Genomic DNA, 22,030 nt, shown 5'->3' with positions numbered 1-22,030 from the left:
AGTGAAAATTAACCAGTGAAAATCAGACTTTACTTTTGAAATGTGGTTCAAGAAAATTATTTTTTAAAAAGCTCATGAAACATGCCTGGACCCAAATGATGGTACTCCTAGAAAGGATTTAAAAAATTTTTTTTTTTTTTGTTCAAACAAGGTGTGTTCTCTAATTAGCACCACAAGTCTCTTCAAACTTGTAATCAGTCAGTCAGCCTATATAAAGGGTGACAAGTAATCACTGTGCTGTTTGGTGACATTGTGTACTGTGTACCACACTATATATGGACCAGAGGGAGCGAATGAGAGAGTTGTCTCAGGAGATTAGAAAGAAAATTATAGACAAACATGTTAAAGGTTAAGGTAAAATAACCATCTCCAAGCAGCTTGATGTTCCTGTGACTACAGTAGCAGATATTTTTCAAAAATTTGAGATCCACAGGACTGTAACTAGAGGTGGGTAGAGTAGCCAAATGTTGTACTCAAGTAGGATTGCTGCAATTTAAGAATAATATGACTGAAGTAAAAGTAAATAGTCCTCCAAATAATTACTTGAGTCAGAATAAGTACTCAATGAAATAACTACTCAAGTACTGAGTAAATTGTAACTTAAATGAAAAACATAAATCAGAGCATGAACGTCATATAAAATAAAAATAAATAAAATAATGTTTACTATGCATCCATTTTCTGTACCGCTTATCCTCACTAGGGTCGCGGGCGTACTGTAGCTTATCTCAGCTATCTTCGGGCAAGAGACGGGGTACAGCCTGAATTGGTCGCCAGCCAATCGCAGGGCACATGGAAACAAACAACCATTCGCACTCACATTCACAGCTACAGGCAATTTAGAGTCTTCAATTAACCTACCATGCATTTTTTTTTGGGGGGGGGGTGATGTACGGATTAGAGACAGTGGCACTGAAGAGACAACAGGAAGCAGAGCTGGAGGTGGCAGAATTGAAGATGTTGAGGTTCGCTCTCGGATTGACCAGGTTGGATAAAATTTGAAATGAGCTCATCAGAGGGTCAGCCAAGGTTCGATGTTTTGAAGACTCTAAATTGCCTGTAGGTGTGAATGTGAGTGCGAATGGTTGTTTGTTTATATGTGCCCTGCGATTGGCTGGCGACCAGTTCAGGGTGTACTCTGCCTCAAGCACGAAGATAGCTGGGATAGGCTCCAGCACGCCTGCGACCCTAGTGAGGATAAGCGTTATGGAAAATGGGTGGATGGATGAATAAAATCAATTAAGTCAAATTTAGCTCCAAGAAATTGTCTTGTTTCCACTTGTTAAAGAGCACAATAGGCTCAACAGGCAGAGATTACAAAAACAGAAACAAGGATGCAGTGGATACAAAAAGTCTACAGGGCTTTTTCCACCCTTAATATGACAGAATTTTCGCAACTGAATTGATTTTTTTATTATTATTATTTTTTAAATCTTTTTTTAGATGGGAGGTGAAGATAAACTGAAATAATATTTTTCAGGTCACCATCACACAAGAGATGTTCTGTCGCAACTGGTCTTTTACCTGGTTAAATAAAGTTGAAATAAAATAATAATAATAAAATAAATCTGGTTGCACAAGGGTGCACTCCCTCTTTTAACTAGCCTGTGTCTGTGTAACCAATCACATTCAAACTCATGTTAAAGGTCCCATAGTTTGGCTATTTAGACCTCCATAGAGTGACTCCAACATTGACTTCGTAGAAAAGTGTAAATTTCATTTATAAAAAACCCCCCCCAAAAAACACCTTGGTTTTTGTCATACTGGTGTCCAGAAAAGGCCCCTCTGACAGCTACTTCTGTTTGACCCAGTTTTGTATCCGCTTTGTCCATATTTGGCTAAGACCGCCCCCTTTCCTCTGATTGGTTGCCTCCGTGTAGAAGACCCACTCGTGAGAGCACATGTTTATGTTGACAGTGCTGTGTATGCACATGTGTGAAAATAGTGCTAATGTTGCACAGCCAAAACAACAACAAAAACATCTGCAATTTACCGCAAGGTGTTTTCTCAAGTGTGGGCTGAAATATCCAAGTTTGGGCAGCACGATTTAAGACTACGCTGCATGACAAAGCTGTTGTTTTTGGGAGTGTGGACTGTAAAACACAAGTCACGTGGCAGAATTTACCCCCCAATATGAGTCACTTTGAGTGGCCCGTGAAGGCTTTGTGTGCAGTCATGAGGCTGCCTTGTGGCATTTGATTGGTGAACTGGAACAAAAGTCTGAGGCGAAGTCTGAAAATGGATCGCGCACGCAATTGATAAATTAAAGTAGCGAGCGGCATCTAGATCATTGTAGTGGTGTAAAAGTACAGTTACTTCTCAACATAAATACTCAAGTATAAGTCAAAAGTATGATGGATTAAGTACATTTTATCCAAACTGTTACTTGAGTAAATGTAACGGAGTAAATGTAGCGCATTACTATCCACCTCTGACTGTAACCAACCTCCCTGGGCAAGGCCACAGGAGGAAAATTTATGGCAAACTTGAGGAGACGGAGAATTCCAATGGTAACAAAAACGGTGTACTACAAGGTCAAGGTAAATCAGTGTCAGATCGTACCATCTGTCGTTGTTTGAGTCAAAGGGTGAGATGACCAAGGAGGACACCACTGTTGAAAATAAATCATGAAAAAGTGAGACTGGAATTGGCCAAACTGCATGTTGACAAGCTACAAAGCTTCTGGGAGAATGTCCTCTGGACAGATGAGACAAAACAGCACTTTTTGGCAGGGCACATAAATGAAGCATACCAAGAAAAGAACACTGCTGAGGTGCAGAAGTCTCATCGAAAGTTACAAAACTCGTTTGATTGCAGTGATTGCCTCAAAAGGATTTGCAATAAAATATTAAGTTAAGGGTACCATCATTTTTATCCAGGCCCTTTTCATGAATTTGTTCTATAAAATAATTCTGTTGAACCACAATTCAAAAGCAATGTCAGATTTTCATTGGTTAATTATCATTACATTTATATTTATTATAACATTTGTGGCGGCACTGTGAAATACTGTTTAAATCGCCCGTAGGTGTGACTGTAGTGTGAATGGTTGTTTGTTTTTGTGTGCCCTGCGATTGGCTGGCAACCAGTTCAGGGTGTACCCCGCCTCCTGCCCAATGATAGCTGGGATAGGCTCCAGCACGCCCGCGACCCCAGTGAGAAGCGGCTCAGAAAATGGATGGATGGATATAACTTTTGTCAGATTCAAGTTATTTCTGTTACCACTGTGGGTTTGTCTTTTATTAACAGAGGGGTACCAAAAATTTTGTCCATGTGTGTATATCAAATCGTGACAGATTTGCAATTTATGAGAAGAAGCGAGAATTGAGTTGGATAAAAGGATGTCATCTATGAACTTTGCTAGAGTCGAGGAGGTGTGACATCTCTGCACAGGCTGTTCCCTGGGCATAACCAGACACACTCCTTAAAGTGGAAGCAGGCTGTCTTGATGGTTTGTGTGTAACCGATTAAGGTCAGAGTTAAAGCAATAATCAAAATAGCATGCTGAGCTGAGCTTCCCAATTATAGTCACATTGTTAAGCTGCCTTTTTAAATCATATTTTATAAATCTACGAATGCTTTACCGACAAACAGATACATAGTAGATTTCATCAAATTTGGTTTGACTTGTCGGTAATGATATTAATACAGTAGCTTTCTGTAGTCATTCCATTATGCTGCAACATAGTGTATTCAGTATTAAAATTCAATGAGTCCATCCATTTTCCAAGCCGCTTATCCTCACAAGGGTCGCGGGAGTAACTAACTAATGCTGTAACTAGAGTAACTAATTATATTCTAAACTCCTAATGTCTTATTTAGAATAAAGTTAACAGCTGGAATATTCGAGGCTAAGTGAATGTAATCCATATTTCATCCATAAAACCTCAAGTATAATTATTGTCATGAGGTACAGGCTAATTTATATGCCAGTAAGTAAAGACCACTCTGTTGTCACAACAACTATGACACCTAATTATCGACGCTGTTATTCAAGTTACATGAAAAGCAAGTAGGACGTACTGAAACACAAGTTGGATGCTTGCAAAGTAAATGAGGGGTAAACACTGTCAGTTGTAAATAAAGACAGTAGCAGGATGAGGTCATGCAGCAACCCTTTGGCCTCTTCACATCTCTTGTGTCTGTTTTCACCACTCACCTGAGTCTGGGGTCTGAGATGTGCCTCCAAAGTAATGGTTCATCCTCTGTCTCCAGAGACATACTTGTGCAATGACATCGTGTCTGTTGGCAAACTTGTTGGTTTATTTTAGTTCAAACAGAACCTGGTTTTACTTGTCTCTGTTTACCATAAATGGCAGCAGAAATTAAAGGCATTTATCATAGTTGTTGTTGGTCAGCTACTACTATTCATATATACCCTAGACCTTCTTGCATAACACTTTTTCCAAGCAGTTACCGTGATGGGATTATATTGTGGCGGGCTGATTGGAGTATGGACCTCATGCTTCTAGATTTTTAAGCCATGTGCTCGTTCCTTTTTGTCTGTGTTTTTAACTGGGATGCTTGGGAGTTGATATACCTCTTCTTATATTATACTTAAAATATCCCATATTGGTGCAATATTGCAGGTTGATAGACAAGACACACGACACCTTGGTATTTCCTTCTTCCTTTTCCCAGTTTACAAATATTTATTTGACAGTTGAGCTGGAAAATTACTCTGGTTGGTTTTGCGGTAGCAATAACGCAATAGAGACTAAGACTCCACCAGACCGCAACATCTGATATAGCATTACTTGGCATTGGTTCGCTTTAATTGGCTGGAAACTGTGTGGGTTTACTTGGGCCAATGGGAAATCAATCCCTACAGTGATTGCCATAAGACTTTATTGGTGATGACAGCATAAACTTAATTTGATGAATGTTATTGTTGTAAAGGCAGAGATCTAGTAACGACTAGACATTTGTAGTACTGTATATATAGAATATTAATGTGATATGCTCTGAACCAAAACAAGTGTTAATATAAACTTGTGTGTGTGCTTTTCTGTGATATTCCGAACCATGGCTCAGATGTCATGTTTATGTTTTGACCTTTGTGTGAATCAAGGCGCCATGACAGTCCCAAAAAAAAAACGTGTGTGTCCACATTTAAACAAGATATAAAAACAGAACAAACATTTATGACTGTCAGACTGCATCGCGTCCTGATTAGAGGTAGTGAAGTAATGATCCTGAGCAAGACTGTTAGACTCCGTGACGCGACAAAATGACTGACGTGTCAAATGGTATCACTTGCCCAAAAAAATCAACTTAAATAATGCAAATGCAACATTTTTCGTGAGAAGAGCAGTGTGGGAACTAGAATAGGTCATATACTTTAGTAATCATTTGTGTTTTCATCAATTTATTTATTATGAAGGATTTTAGAGGCGTTTTAAGTGCTCATTACATGTTTTGTTATGAGAAAATTTTACAAAGATGGCGGGCACTTGTCCCGTTGCAATGGGAGCAGACATATCACAACAGTGAGGTCAAAACAACTTTGCTCACTGTTGACTTAATAGTGATTAACTCTATTGGCTGGTACATTTAGTGGACATTTTATTAGGTACAACTGCACAACCGAATACGTCTGTCTGTCTGTCAAAACGCAAAACCCACCTATTCTGAACTGCTTTTAATATGTAAATCTGCTACATTTTATTCCTGTCTTTGTTTTATTTTTTTATTCTAATTCTTTTTATCCTAGCATTTTTTATTTTATTTGTAAAGCATCTTTAAGTACCCTTTAAAAGCGCTCTACAAAATGAATGTATTATTATTATTGGCTGCATGTTGGACAACTAGTCAGCATGTATGCCTCACAGTTCTGGGGACCTGGGTTCAAATCCGGCCTTGCTTGTGTGGAGTTTTCTTTTTCTCCCTGTGACCTGCGTGGGTTTCTGTGGTTTGGTTTCCTCCCGCATCCCAAAAATGTGCATGGTAGGTTAATTGAAAACTCTAAATTGCCAGTAGGTGTGAATCTGAGTGCGAATTGTTGTTTGTTTATATGTGCCCTACGATTGACTAACGTTCAGGGTACCTCGCCTCTCCCCCAGAGTCAACTGGGATAGGCTCCAGCAAGCCCGTGACCCTAGTGAGGATAAGCGGTTCAGAAAAAGGATGGATGGATTATTATTTTTTAATCTATCTATCGATAGATCATCGATCGATCGATCTGTCTGTCTGTCTGTCTGATATCTGATCTCTAATTATGATGCAGTGTAGTTCCCTAGTAATGCAGGGAGGGGTTAAATCATTTGTCAAACCAAACTGATAATTAATAGGGTATTAAAGGCAGATTTTCACAAGTATTGTTCAATCTTAGTAGATTTTATATTTGTGCCTCATTTTATGTACAGTGAATGTACGTATATGCAAACACCTTTAAACATTTGTCAAAAGATGCACATTTGGACATGTGGAAAGTCTCTAGCGCTGTCCGTAGCCATGAGTGTTCTTTAAAAAGGACTGACTATTACAGCTGCGAAATTAACACTTTGTCATATTGACCAATCTCAAATGATGTTACCTCCTCTCAGTCCGAGTACAGCTGTTTTGACTAAGCACCTGGTACTACATTAATGTTTGCCAAGAAAGTAAATGAAGCGTTGGAATGTAGTAGAATAGTCACAGCTGCATCACTTATTTTAAGTGTTTGCGTGACTGATAGTTCCCTCTCTACCAAATTAAATCCAGTTTCAGAATTGGGGTATTTTTAATAATTCAAGTCAATAAAAGTCTGATTCAACACGGTCAATTAGTTTTTCATTTTTCTACATAATGATTTTCCACGTCTTTAAATCTGGAAGTACACCAAATCCTACTAAATTGCAGCACATCTGTCTGTTCTGAGGTGACTGGATGCCTTGCAGATATGGAATGTTATTCCCATTGGCAAGGGGTTTTAGTGATTCTTTTGTAACGTGACGGTGTTTTAAGAATGTATTCAAACGTCTATTCAAATGTATTTGTTATTGTGCCACCAACTATTGATCAGCCGGGATATGTGAGAAAAATCTGTCTACTTTCTGTTCTACAAAGGAATATAAAATCATTATCTGCTCAAGACAAATTTCCTTCTTCATGATGTTCATGGTCAAAAAGTGTTGCTTGACTTGCTTAAGTGCCCTGTAGAACCTTTGCTGGACAACATGTGCCTTTTCATTCCAACCAGGCACTTGTCGTTTTGTAGTCTGAAGTGCCTTCACTCTAACCATAGGCTTTGGTCTTTGTGGTTTATGTGGGGGTGAGCAATTAAAGAAACTCAGTAGTGTATTTTTACCCTGAATTCTTTGGTCATGGTCTTACCAAATCCACATAAATAGTGGTGATTCCTTCCTTTTTGCCCGCAGGCTGCAGATGAATGATTTCATCTGTGGGAATGCAGACAGTTTTCAGGATGTTCCTGTTGTATTGTTCTCGCAAGCATCTCTGATGTAACTGAGTTTACTGATGAAGTATTTCCTAATTAGAACCAGGACTAACAGTTTTTGCTTTAGATTTGAAGTGACTATGGTATTTAAGTTTGAATTCGTAAAAGACCTACTGTATGTACAAAAATTAAATAGAAATGGGACCAGATTTCATAGCAATAGTAATAATGTTGTAGAGTAGTGTGGCATTATCATAGGGATAACAGTTTCTCTAGCAAAAGACTGATCATTGGTTTTCAAAATAAATAATTTGCTGCGGAGGCGGACAGGGTTTTCCTCGCAACAGTTTGTGAATGAGCTGACAACTGGGGCACCTGGGCCCCACCGCCACCCTCGTACGACACCACAGACCCCACAGCCGTGGTGATGGTCTGCCACCAATGGGACGACTTGTTGTGTTACTACCAGGCCAGGTTTGGTGCCAAGGTGATTTCCGCTATTACTAGCAAAAGGTATGCCCACATTCAATAAGAGTAAGACAGTCTCAAATGCTTTTAAGACATACCGTATTTTCCGGACTATAAATCGCTCCGGAGTATAAATCGCACCAGCCAAAAAATGCATAATAAAGAAGGAAAAAAACATATAAATCGCATTTTTGGGGGGAAATTTATTCGATAAAATCCAAAACCAAGAACAGACATTTCATCTTGAAAGGCAATTTAAAATAAATAATAGAATAAAACAAATGAAACACCATACCAACAGTGAGGTTCGGAGGTGGGAACATGATAGTGTTGGGGCTGCTTTTCAGCAAATGGTATTGGTAAACTTAACATTATTGAAGGAAGGATGAATGGGCAAATGTACCAAGAGATTCTTGATGAAAATCTGCTGCCATCTACGAGGATGATGAAAATGAAACGAGGGTGGACATTTCATCTGGATAATGATCCAAAACATACTACCAAGGAAACACTCACTTGGTTTCAAAGAAAAAAAATAAAACTGCAAGAATGACCCAGACAATCACCTGACATGAATCCAATCGAAAATCTATGGAAAGAACTGAAACTCGAGGTCCATCAAAGAAGCCCACGGAACCTTCAAAATTTGTGTGGAGGAATGGGCCAAAATCACACCAGAGCAAAGCGTATGACTAGTTTATACATACAGGAGGTGTCTTGAACCTGTCATTGTAAACAAAGGCTTTTGTACAACGTATTAAATACCAGTTGTCGTTCAATAATTTTTCCCTGATCTTATTTGTTCTACTTTCTTTGTATGTATGGAATACTTGGGTTGCTCCCAACATCTGGTGAAATTTTCATGTCAGTAGCACCTTCGGAAATATACTGAGTGAGAAAAATGGTGACGTGTGAAAGACTTATTTCAGCCGCTGTATATAGACAGACCCTTTCTAAGAAAATGTGAATATCATGGAAAATTGTATTTCCATAATTCCATTCAAAAAGTAAAACTTTCATAAATTATAGATTCAGAGCCCATAATTTAAACAATTTCAAGTATGCATTTATTTTTACATAATTTGGGCTTCCAGCTCATACATTTTTTTTTGGGTCTGGTGCCCCTCATTTTCCTCTTGATAATACCCCATAGATTCTCAATGGGGTTTAGATCCGGCGAGTTGGCTGGCCAGTCAAGCACTGTGATGGCATGGGCATCAAACCAGGTTTTGGTGCTTCTGATGGTATGGGCAGGGGCCAGGTCCTGCCGGAAGATGAAATCTACATCTCCATACAGATCCTCAGCAGAAGGAATCATGAAATCCTCTAAAACATTCTGGTAGACTGTTGCGGTAACCTTGGATTTAAGAAAGTAGTTTACCAACACCTGCACTGGACATTCCACCCCAAATCATGACTTACTGTGGATATTTCACACTGGACATCAAGCAGCTTGGGTTCTGTTCTTCACCAGTCTTCCTCCAAACCCTTGGACCTTGATTCCCAAATTAAAGGCACACTTTACTTTCATTGGAAAAGAGTACCTTGGACCGCTGGCCAACGGTCCAGTCCTCCTCCTCCTTGGCCCGGTTGAGACACTTCCTATGTTGGGTCAGGGTCAGAAGTGACTTGACCCGAGGAACCCGACAGTTGTAGCCCATCTCCCGGATGCGTCGGAATGTGGTGGTTTTTGAAGCTGTGACTCCCGCCTCTTCCACTCTTTCTGGATCTCTGCTAGATTCTTGAATCTTGTCTTTTTGATAATCCGCTGAACCCCACAGTCATCTCATTTGCTGGTGCATCTTCTCCTGCCACATTTTGTCCTTCCACTAGACTTACCATTGATATGCTTGGGCACAGCACTCTGTGAACAGCCAGCCTCCTTAGCTATGAAATTTGTAGCGTACCCATCCTATGCAGGGTATAAATGATGATCTTATGGCCAGTTGGCAAGTTTGCAGTCTTCCCCATATTGAACCCAACTGTGACAATTGAACCAAACTGAAGCATTTTCATCACACGTGGGGAAACCTTTGCAGGTGCTTTGAGTTTAGTAGATAATTAGTGTGTGACACTCAGTTTAAAAAATGTATGGCCTGCAAAGTTTGAGCTGATTTCTTCACAGTATTCAAATTTTTTGAATTCCTGATTTTGTGGGTTTTATGAGCTGGACGCCCAAATTATGTAAAACAAACAAATACTTGAAATTATTTAAATTGTGGGCCCTGAATCAATAAACTATGAAAGTGTAACTTTGAATGGAATTATGGAAATAAACTTTTCCATGTTATTAAATTTTTTTGGAAAGGAACTGTCATAAATGTATATATCGAAAGAATGTACTAAGCAAAGCAAAACCTTTATCTTTTCAACAAGTTTTTATAACACCTCAGACTCCCAAAAAACACAGATTTACTGATGTGCAGCCATTTTTTTTTGGTTGTGGCTAGTTTTCTTCATTGTCAAAAAATTGGGTTGAGGTTTTCAACTACTATTGTACGTTATTTTGTAATTTGGAATTTTGATAGCATACACGGATTTTGTGTATTCTTTATTTGAGTTTCCCTTAAATCTATTGCCAAATTAGTAGTTGGTTAATGTGCTTTACAAACTACCATCTTGTCCTCTCTCTTTTTTTGTTTTTTTGTTTTTGGTTGTCCAAGAACCCATCCAGTTCCTGAATGCCATAGCTCCCCTGATTTTTTTATTTAAAATTTTTTTTTTTTTTTAGCTTTTACATCGTGCTTTAAATAATCCTCTCTTCTAGTCTGGGTGGTGATTGTCTGTGTTTCCACCATTCAGGTGGTAAATCTTGGTGTGAACGAGGCAAGGACAGAATGAAAGGTCAAAGTCCCCCAGCAACACCCAGCCTATTAAATTTACACATCACAAGACCTTAAATCCGACAGTTATGCAGGAGGCATAACTTCAAATCCAAATGCAATGAGCCATTTGCTACATTTAAAATGGATTGGTTGGTTTGACAACATAATCTTTCAGTGTTGGTCAAGTCAGGCACGATGACTAGGTCACAACAGATTGAACTCGATGACCATTTTGTTGACTTGTAATGACGAGAGGTCAACAGACTCGCACCAATGTCAGTGTGCATAATATTGCTGATAGTTAAGTGATTTTTTTCATAGCCTAAAAAAAGTGAATAAAATTCACAACAACATTATTTCAAAACCTGATTAACCAAAAACCCAGTTTTCTTTAATGGTTCAAACCTGAACCTCTTATGTATTTTCAAATTTCAGATGGCTGGATGTGAGTGTGGCCAATCTGACATGTACCAGATACTGGGTCCATTATCTTCAGATCATCCAAGAGTCTGTATGGCCAGGAGGAGTTCTGCCTACTTCCCCTCAAACAGAACGAAGTCAGCAGCAGAAGGATAACAGCAAAAAACAAGCCTTGTATTGTCTGATGAATCTTCTTCCAGGTACACAACTTAAGAAACACAATATGGTGGAAACTCAAAGGTCTACCAAAATCTAGGGACTGGTAGACATTTTTTTGGATTTAGAACACCTTTTTCTCATCTGAAAGAATCAAAATGTGTCAAACTGGGTGAAACTGTCACCATCATAAAACCTTTATTTACTTCACTACAATATTGTAACATTTTACAACTTTTAAACAGCCATACAAGTGTAAAAAAAGTTTACCGCTGTTATTTTAAAATGTTTTGTTTATCTTGTATAATTTATTGATCTTGTATAATTATTGTCAGCTTAGACCCACTGCCCAATGCGCTCAAACCCAGTTGGACCGGATCATTGCAAAAAAATGACAGCCGGCGAGTCACCCCATTTGATTCTGCACATACAGTATATTGTACTTTATCACATTTATTAAACCATAAAAATATAAATTAATAGTTAAGTAATAAACAGGTTACTGCAGAACTTGGACGTGGTCAAGGATAAAGGTGAGAGTGTGGTTATTTTAAAAGACGCTCACTGGCTCCCATTAATTTGAACTTACTGGTGCAGTATGTGCGCGCATTTTGGCCAAAAGCTTCATAATTTCATCCACAGGCACATTATAAATATAGTTAAGTATTGTTATGAAACTATATTTGATACTTTATAAACTGTATTTTTATGGCTTGGATGCGGCGCGGTGGATGTTCTGTCTCTCGTTTGCTTAAAACCTGTTAATGTATTCTTAGCGTGAATGAAAGCTTATATACCATTTGATTGGGTCGTTGCTAGATTGTGCAAATTTGGAATTGCAACAAAACACTCATGAAAACAGTTGCCAAACCCACCACATTACTGGACAGTTCATTCGGGTTCGGACGGATCACTCGGTATGCAGCAGCCTTTCGCCATAGTCAGGTCCATAAATATTGGGACATAGACACAATTCTCATCTTTTTAGCTCTAAACACCACCACAATGGATTTGAAATCAAACGAACACAGTGTGCTTTGACTGGAGACTTTCAGCTTTAATTTGAGAATATTTACATCCAAATCAGGTGAATAGTGTAGGAATTACAACAGTTTGTATACAGTGGTGTGGAAAAAGTGTTTGCCCCCTTCCTGATTTATTTTTTTCTTTTTTCTTTTTTTTGCATGTTTGTCACACTTGAATGTTTCCCAACATCAAACACATTTACATATAAGTCAAAGACAACACAAGTAAACACAAAATGCAATTTTTACATGTTTTTTATTAAGGGAGAAACACAAATTCACACCTTACATGGCCCTGTGTGAAAATGTGATCCCCCTCCCACCCCTTGTTAAAACATATCTCAGTTCAATTTCTGTAGACACACTCAGTCCTGATACTGACACACCTCTTCTAAATCAAGAAATCACTTAAATGGGACCTCCCTGACAAAGTGAAGTAGACCAAAAGATCCTCAAAAGCTAGACATCATGCCGAGATAAAAAAAAAATTCAGGAACAAATGAGAACAAAAGTAATTGAGATCTATCATTGTGGACAAGGTTATAATGCCATTTCTTAAAGCTTTGGGGCTCCAGCGAACCACAGTGAGAGCCATTATCCACAATTGGCGAAAACATTGAACAATGATGAACCTTCCCAGGAGTGGCCGGCCAACCAAAATCAAACCAAGACCGCAGCGACGACTCATCCAAGAGGTCACAAAAGATCCCACAACAACATCCAAAAAACTGCAGGCGTCACTTGCAGTAGTTAAGGTCAGTGTTCATAACTCCACCATAAGAAAGAGACTGGGCAAGAATGGCCTGCATTGCAGAGTTCCAAGATAAAGACCACTGCTGAGCAAAAAGAACATTAAGGGTCGTCTCAATTTTGCCAGACGACATCTTGATGATCCCAAAGACTTTTGGGAAAATACTCTGGTCCTACAAGACAAAAGTTGAACTTTTTGTAATGAACCAGAATTTCTCGTGTATAATGCGCACTCATGCATAATATGTACCCCCAAAGTTGACTTCAAAATTCTGGAAAACCATTCTACCTATGTATAATGCATTTTTACAATGCATGGCTTCTACCCATATGATCAAAACATGAAGTATTATCTGTATGTTGCTAGTTTTTTCAAAGAATTACTACGAAGTTAAGCACTTTATTTGAACACATAATACTTTATTTTTATGTACTTGCTCTTATTTTGAAATTCACAGCCCTACTTTTATTTAGTAAATGAGAAAACACAGTTGTGCTCATATGTTTGACTACCCAGACAGAATTTGTGAGATGTGCACAATTCAGAATCTTTAAAGAAAACATGACGGACCAGCCGAGAAACAGTTTTATTTTAATGGGATTCAAATTAAACGGTCAACCATTTCAGAAAAGCATTATCATTAAACAAAACATAAAGAAATTAATGATGGTTGTTGTTCAGTCATCAGTCGTATTTATAAAAAAAAAAATAAATAAATAAATAAAATAAATTAAAAAAAATTATTTTTTCACAAATTCTGCCTGGGTATGTCAAATTATGAGCACAATTGTACATATATGCAGAGGTGGGTAGTAACGCGTTACATTTACGCCATTACCTTTACGCCATTACATTTACTCAAGTAACATTTTATATAAACTAGTTGTCAGAATACTTTACATTCACCGTACTTTTTACTTGAGTATTTGTGAAGAAGGATCGATACTTTTACTCTGTTACAATGATCGACATGCAGTTGGCTATTTTTATTTATTCATTCTTGCGTGTGCGTGTCCATTTATTGACTCCATCTTCAACTTCCGCATAGGGTTCCCGTTGCGCCAATCAAACGGGATCACTAATGTCATTTGACTCCAATTCACCAATCAGACAGCACAAGGCAGTCACATGACCACGCACGTAGCCTTCGCGAGCCAATCAAAATTACTCATTTTGGGGGGGAAAACTTATTTTTTTATTTTTTTTTTATTTTTTTTTTAACAGACTCTCAAAAACAACAGCTTCATCATGCAGCTCTTAAATTGTGACTGCCCAAACTTGGGGCTGACTCGGGGTTCAAATCCCGGCCCCGCCTGTGTGGAGTTTGCATGTTTTCCCCGTGCCTGTGTGGGTTTTCTCCGGGCAGTCCGGTTTCCTCCCACATCCCAAAGACATGCAGGGTAGGTTAATTGAATACTCGAATTTGCCCAGAGGTGTTAATGTGAGTGTGAATGGTTGTTTGTTTCTGTGTGCCCTGCGATTGGCTGGCAACCCATTCAGGGTGTACCCCGGCTCTCGCCCGGAAATTGCTGGGATAGGCTACGGCACGGCCGCGACCCTCGTGAGGAGAAGCGGAACGGTAGATGAATGAATGATTGAATGGTGGCAGGTGTGTGTCGACTCCCATATATTATTATTTTTTTATTTTATCTGATGTTCATGCTCTGATTTAAAATAAATAATAAAATAAAATAAATAAAAAAATCTGAAGTTAGTCTTTACTTGAGTAGTTTTTTCATTGTGTACTTTCTTACTCTCACTCAAGTAAATATTTGGATGACTACTTTTTACTTTTACTTGAGTCATATTATTCTAAAGTAACAGTACTCTTACTTGAGTACAATATTTGGCGACTCTACCCACCTCTGCCAGATATGTACCCCTGTCATATTGGAATGAAAGTGTAGAAAGTGTAGGCTACACCTTTTTGATAACCTCCAGATGGCATACTAGAAAAAAAGCGTCCAACTTTTTCATAACCTCTAGGGGGCAGTGGCATATTAGAATGAAAGTGTACAACTTATTGATAACCTCTAGATGGCGGCATACATTTATAAAATGGGAAAGTCTTTTTAATTTTCTCCTATACCTATGTATAATGCGCACTATTGACTTTTGACAATTTTTTTTGGGGGGGGGGGATGTGCATTGTAGATTAGAAATTACGGTATGTGTCCCATTACATCTGGCGTAAAAGTAACACTCCATTTCAGAAAAAGAACATCATACCAACAGTAAAATATGGTAGTGGTAGTATGATGGTCTTGGGCTGTTTTCCTGCTTCAGGTCCTGGAGTACTATGATAAATGGAACCACAAATTCTGCTGTCTACTAAAAAATCCTGAAGAAGAATTTCCGGCCATCTGTTCGTGACCTCAAGCTGGAACGAATTTAGGTTCTGCAGCAGGACAATAATCCAGAACACACCAGCAAGTTCATTTCTGAATGGCTGAAGAAAAACAAAATGAAGACTTTGGAGGGGCCTCATCAAAGTCCTGACCTGAATCCTATTGAGATGCTCTGGCATGACCTTAAAAAGGCGATTCATGCTTGAAAACCCTCCAATGTGGCTGAAATACACCAATTCTGCAAAGATGAGTGGGCCAAAGTTCATCCACAGCGCTGTAAGGGACTCATTGCAAGTTATCGCAAACGCTTGATTAGAGTTGTTGCTGCTAAGGGTGGCTCAAACAGTTATTAGGGTTAGGTGGCAATAACCTTTTCACACAGTGCCATGGAGGGTTTCATTTTTTTCCCCTCCCAAAATAGTAAAAATCTTCATTTACAACACCAATTCGTCATACAGAATACAATGATTGTATTCTCTTTTTATTTATGTTTAATACAACGTCCCAACTTCATTGGAATTTGGGTTGTAAAAACTGCGTTTTGTGTTTACTTGTGCAGTCTTTGACTAATATTTAAATTTGTTTGATGATGGGAAACATGGAATTGTAACAAGCATGCAAAAAAAAAAAGAAATCAGGGAGGGGGCAAACACTTTTTTCACATTACTGTATATGCCTCCCACTTTTTAAGGGACCAAATGTAATGGGACAAATGAACTGTAGATAATTGCAGTAGAGGCCTGGCAGAGCATCACCAGGGATGAAAGCCAGAGTCTGGTGATGTCTATGCGTTCCAGACTTCAGGTCAGGGTGTTGCGTCTTTACATTGTAAATTCTATCGTCTGTCTAAAATAATTTAGGCAGCCAAAGCAAGAGGTAGGACTAATTTTTATGGTTTACCCTGCTTTGTGTCCACAGATTTAATCACAGATTTGCTCAGCTCTGACAAATACAAACTCAGTTGGCAGACTGTTCTTGATTCCTTCCAAAACCCCTACATTAACAGGTGAGTAATACCACTACTGCGCACTCAGTTTTTTACCCTTTACCCTACATATATTTAGATACAGTACTTACAAAAGCAGATGACTTCCTTATCCCACCCCACTCACATAAAGTACTGCTGGCCAATTCAATCTCATATAATTTGAAATAAGTGTTTGTCGATAAAGACATACCAAACATCATAATACCATGCCTAGCCTTTGCATTCCGTCTTTAATTCTACTGTACTCTAGCTTTAGTTGTTGTACAACTCTGTGTTCCAATTGAACGCTACTTTTCCCTCATAGCTGATGTTTTTCTGCAGTTGTTGAACATCATTGTTCACAAAAGGCCTGTTACTTCCTCTCATTTCCTTCCTCACATGAACACATTGCCAATCGCAGTTGGTGTGTTTTCGTGCTGACTGTTCTTTCAGGTGGAGAATACATTATGTTCTGACTCTTAAGTCCCACTTTATAATTTTAGTCTATATATAGTCCAAGTGATACTCACATTACATAACTGCATCACTTTATTATGTCTACAGATGGGTTAACCCAAGTGTTTGTTTCTTTCTGCTCTCATCATTCTCCTGCTAACTGCCACGATTAATGTATAAAATTTTATTATTGTGTCATGCATACAACTGTACGCCCAGGCTACATGTGTTTATAAAACACCAAATAACCAAATAATCCTGCATCAGGACTGAAGTGTAGCAATTTACTAACTTTTTTTATCCGGTTCACATGTATGTATACTGAGACCTCAAATCTTGAAGCCCATTAAATTAGTGGTCTGTCATTCGCGAACATTTCGTTCAAACAAAATCTTTTCAGTGAATGTACTGAATAGAATCACTTCATGAACTCATTTATTTCCCTTCTCAGTTCAATTGAATTTAGCCACGACTGTGCAGGTGGGAAAGGGACTGAAGGACTTGTATCGCTCAGTGAACAACCACACCCACTGATTCTGCTCTGAGTGATTCGTTCGCAGCCAATAAATGACTTGTATCACTCAGTGAACGATTGTGCCCTCAGTTATTCTGTTTCCACCTTGCTGGGATACCCTTTCATTGATTCATCGGTTTCTCCAAGCTAACGGCTAATGTCGAGTCAAGCCACATGTAAGCAAACACACGCGCATCAGTTGAACAGACTACACATAAATTAATGGGAGGAGTAGACACTGGGAGGGGTGCTTCGGGGTTGAGGTCACCGAGGTGGTTAAAAAGCTCCTTGGTGGCAAGGCCCCAGGGGTGGATGAGATTCGTCCAGAGTTCCTGAAGGCTCTGGATGTTGTGGGCTGTCCTGGTTGACACGCCTCTGCAACATCGCGTGGACAACGGGGACAGTGCCTCTGGATTGGCAGACTGGGATGTGGTCCCCCTTTTTAAGAAGGGTGTGTTCCAACTACAGGGGGATCACACTCCTCACCCTCCCTGGTAAGGTCTATTCAAGGGTGCTGGAGAGGAGGGTCCGTCAGAAAGTCAAATCTTAGATTCAGGAGGAGCAGTGTGGTTTTCGTCCTGGCCGTGGAACAGTGCACCAGCTCAACACCCTTGGCAGGGTCCTCGAGGGTGCATCGGAGTTCGCCCAACCAGTCTTACATGTGTTTTGTGGACTTGGAAAAGGCGTTCGACCATGTCCCTCGGGGAGTCCTGTGGGGGTGCTTCGGGAGTATCGGGTACCGAACCCCTTGATACGGGCTGTTCGGTCCCTGTAAGACTGGTATACGACCGGTGACCGGGACAACCCAGGACACGCTGGAGAGACTACGTGATGATTCTGTACTACGGTCTGTGAGTGCACTGTCCCTCAGAAAGGGAACTTACAGAGTGAATGTGAACCTCAGGGCTGAATCCCGACCTGAAAGACAAAGCACCGAACGAATCGGGGAATTAATCTTCTGAATGAATCACTTTAATCTGATTCAAGTGATTCAGTCAGTAGAAATGCCGTTCCCATCACTAATTCAATTCCCGTGTTCTGTTTTATTAGGCACCTGGTTTACCGCATTTGTGACCTTTTATTGGAGTTCCTGGTCCCTGAATTACCTGAGCAAAGCTTTCAAAGGAGTTTGCTGCAGAGCCTCTCCAAGAACCCAGAGAAACTCTTGGCATGAAGAGACAACCCAAACTAACTCTCACACATGATGCCCTCAGTTTTGGTTTTATAGCATTTCACATTGACAGTTGGCAAAAAATATAATTTAACCCAATTTTTGTGTCCCTACTCTATAGGTTTAGTAAACCCTACCCTGAGTCAAGGCCAAATCAGTGTTACAAAAAAATAGTAACAGTGTTCTGTCCAGAGAACCAAGAACCAATGCTTTAATCGTGCTTGGTAGATGAATAATAAATAAACCACTAAGTGTGGTTTGTTATTAATATGCCATGAAACACTACTGAGTATGAATTAGAGAACAAGTAAAAGTTTTATTGAATGGGGACATTATGATATTTATTTCACAATTGAAAAGAGTTCCCAGGTGTCTTAAAAGGTTGCCGACATTCTTCGGTCAATATACCCAAAGGGTAAAGAATGATAGCACAAAAGAACACTTTGGTTGAAATAACACTGGTTTGAAGATTGATCGTTGTTTGTTGTGTTATGTTCAATATTGTTGTATGTCCTATGTTCCTTATTGATAAGTGACAAAAGATTATGAAAAATCTGCCAGTAGTGCTGATGAAGCGGGTTTTTTTTTTTTTGGGCCTTAAAACTTTGTACAGAATCCTAATGACAAACAAAGTGACAGTAAAACAAAGTGCAGATATCCAGCTAGTACCTACTGATAATTCTGTTCAATAATAATAATGTGTTATATGGGGTCAGATTGTCTTGTTTAAAAATTAACATGAAAAAAGATTGTATATTTAGTCAAGAGAAATGTTTTTGATTCCATCTACACCCGCACAAAGTAAGAACAACACGGGGTACCTTGATTATAATCATATGTAATTATTTTATAAGATTGGGGGAAAAATACAATAAATGATTGTCAAAACATTTTGTGATAGCTACAGATGATGCAATGTTTTGAATGCCAAAATGCACTGTATTGTCTATGCAGTATGCTTTATGTTTTCATATATGTATGCCACTTTGCCATGACAGTAGTGCAACATTTAATGGAAAGTTACACTGTCTCTAAATCTCATACAGCAGGGGTGTCAAACTCAGTTATGGTGCGGGCCACATCGTAGTTATGGTTTCACTCAGAGGGCCGTTGTGACTGTGAAACCATATAAATGTATAATCGCTTTATAGTATAACAAATACACAACAAATTGATGGACAACTATTTTTGAAATCAGAAGCTAATGGAAACTGTTCAGTTATTCATTTTATTTTAAAAGGGGGACTGTTCCAAAAAAATGCTTGCAATTCTCAATCAATTGTGGTATTTTAGCAGAAAATGTTAAGTCAACGCACATGATTTTCTTTCGTGGGCCACGTTAAATGATGTGGCGGGCCGGATCTGGACTCTGGGCCTTGAGTTTGACACCTCACACAGGAGTCACGCCTATTTTTCACTTATCAATTTTCAACCACACTCAAATTAACATCTATAGAAAATGTTGTCTTTCGTTAACATGCATGTTTTTGGTGTGTGGGTGACAGGCCACCCACATGCCAACGTGCTCTCTACACCTCTGTTCTTAGTCTGTCTGATACAAATGTGTAAATGTATGTTTTGCTTGCTATGAACGACTTTAAACGGGGTTTCTGAGCATATTTTCCATTTACTAAATCAATAAAGATACATAAGTAGCATATTAGTCAACTGTGCTCTGAGCTCCACACTGATTTGCTGTACCCCACAGACTCATGGCTCATGTCCAACAGAAATAAGTGTTGATATCCTACAGTGCATGATTAGGGGACCCAAACATTTTTTTCCCCTTCATATAGTATGTCATATTTCCCCCTGTTAGGCATAGTTCCCCCTGTTATGCAAGTATTTTTATTTTGTTTTTCTTCCTCACAAAATTCCCACTTTTGCTTACGCTCCACAGGTAAAAAAACAGAAGTTGCAGTTAATTCTTATTAAAAAGTGCATCTGTGAGTAATTGACACCCCTCCAAAAAAATATGTAATTGCATACATATGCCACAAGATGGCGGAAAAGCACCACTGAGTGTAAATGACACTCCTCAACTCACTTCAACATAGTTTCTTGGCACCAAGAAGCCAAAAAATGGTGGAAAATAAATACTTTTATTGCTTTGCCTGAGCACAAAAACAAACAAGAGTTTTAAAGCAAAGTAGAGGTTGCCCCCCCCCCCCAAAAAAAATCGAAATATGCGAATTTGCAAATGCCAAATTGGGGTTCACTGTACGACACTGCATTATACATCAAATCAATATAGATGCGCAGAAAATGTGAGATCAATGGGTTTTCTTTTATGAAGCACCCCAAATAACACTGACAGGCCAGTAAAGATGTCTGTGTCTTTAAATATACAGATACAATTTTACCGTGTGAGGATTGCAGAAAATTTTCCTCGTTGCATCATTTTCATGTATGAGGTTAAATTGACAGAAACAGTGGCTTTAAAGTGAGTTGATGATGTTGAAAGGGCTCCGCCTAAAAGTCAAGGTCAGGTCTATCACCACCAAAAAAGAATTCTTGTGGGTGCTTACTTTATCCCCAATTTTGGGTACTATGGGTTGAATAAAGCTATGATGCCAAATAACTCATGCTGTAGACCACGCGTTTTGGTGTGAAATGTGAGTGTGAAACAGTGAAAAGTAATTTCTTGCAGAAAAGTAAAACAAGCAGACAAAGCAACATACTGTATCTTACACTTTGGATACGATGATCTTTGCAGAACGCTGGAGTTTTATTTGTCTTGCATTCTGATTTGATTTGCTTCCGCTACCATGGTTATACTGTATTTTAGCAAATCTTGCAACTGGTCCTAATATAGAGAAGAGAGAACTGAAAGGAGCAACAGTGCCAGTAAGTCTCTCAGTGTGCACGTGATAAGCTCCAATTCCAGGAAGACTATTCATGGCGTTGTGTCTGACAGGTCAGGAGTTCTGTCACCGCACTGTGATGCGTAGGGAATCACTGTTTTCTCTCAGGGCTGCTGGAACTTAAGGTCCTGACTGATGTCACTTACGGTATATTCATTAATAACCGACACTGTCTGGCGCACCGTTATAGAAAAGTTTGACAGAGATGCTCTTTTAACAGTCGTTTCATTGTTACAGTTTGTCCATGTCATCTATTGTTTTTGGCTCTCTGAGCGTGAGGCTGTCTTTTCTATGCGGTCAGAAAGAAAAACAATCTCATGGTGACAAACAACTAATGAGGATGACACATTTGACTTAAAACGTATGCACATGAGGGCCTCAGCTGACCATTCTTTGAAGTTTCGGGCCCAATTGTGTTTAAGCCAGAGTTACAGATGTCAAATCAACATGGCCTGACTATGACTCTCAGTGTCACTATAGCAACTGCACACTAGATGTGGGGTGGTAATGGTCAAATTAAGGAGCTGCTTTCAGCTCCTGCTGGTTAGCCAAACCCCGAACAAATGTGCCTATGGTGAAGACTTTTAACAAAATTTGATTCGGGCAGGAGTTCTTTCAGAAGGTGGTCTGAGTGGGGTCATTGCAGCCTCTTTAGGGATAAGATTACTTTGGAAATACAGTTGGTTA

The 22,030-nt window shown here is 39.1% G+C and overlaps 1 protein-coding gene across 3 annotated transcripts in view; it reads left to right on the top strand.

The window, feature by feature from the left end:
• snx19b (sorting nexin 19b) overlaps nucleotides 1-21,561 on the top strand; it is a 42,529-nt gene extending 20,968 nt beyond the window's left edge. The window contains exons 12-14 of one of the 3 annotated variants that reach the window (XM_061681189.1): nucleotides 11,107-11,291; nucleotides 16,290-16,377; nucleotides 18,359-21,561. In XM_061681189.1, coding sequence (XP_061537173.1) covers nucleotides 11,107-11,291; nucleotides 16,290-16,377; nucleotides 18,359-18,482 — 397 coding nt within the window. In that variant the 3' untranslated portion in view covers nucleotides 18,483-21,561. The other 2 variants (XM_061681190.1, XM_061681191.1) reach the window with 2 other exon arrangements.
• The last annotated feature ends 469 nt before the right edge of the window (nucleotides 21,562-22,030 follow it).

The sequence above is a fragment of the Phycodurus eques genome, chromosome 7 (assembly GCF_024500275.1).
Source record: "Phycodurus eques isolate BA_2022a chromosome 7, UOR_Pequ_1.1, whole genome shotgun sequence".
In the NCBI taxonomy this organism is placed as follows: Eukaryota; Metazoa; Chordata; class Actinopteri; order Syngnathiformes; family Syngnathidae; genus Phycodurus; species Phycodurus eques.
This window is presented reverse-complemented; position numbering and strand designations above follow the sequence as displayed.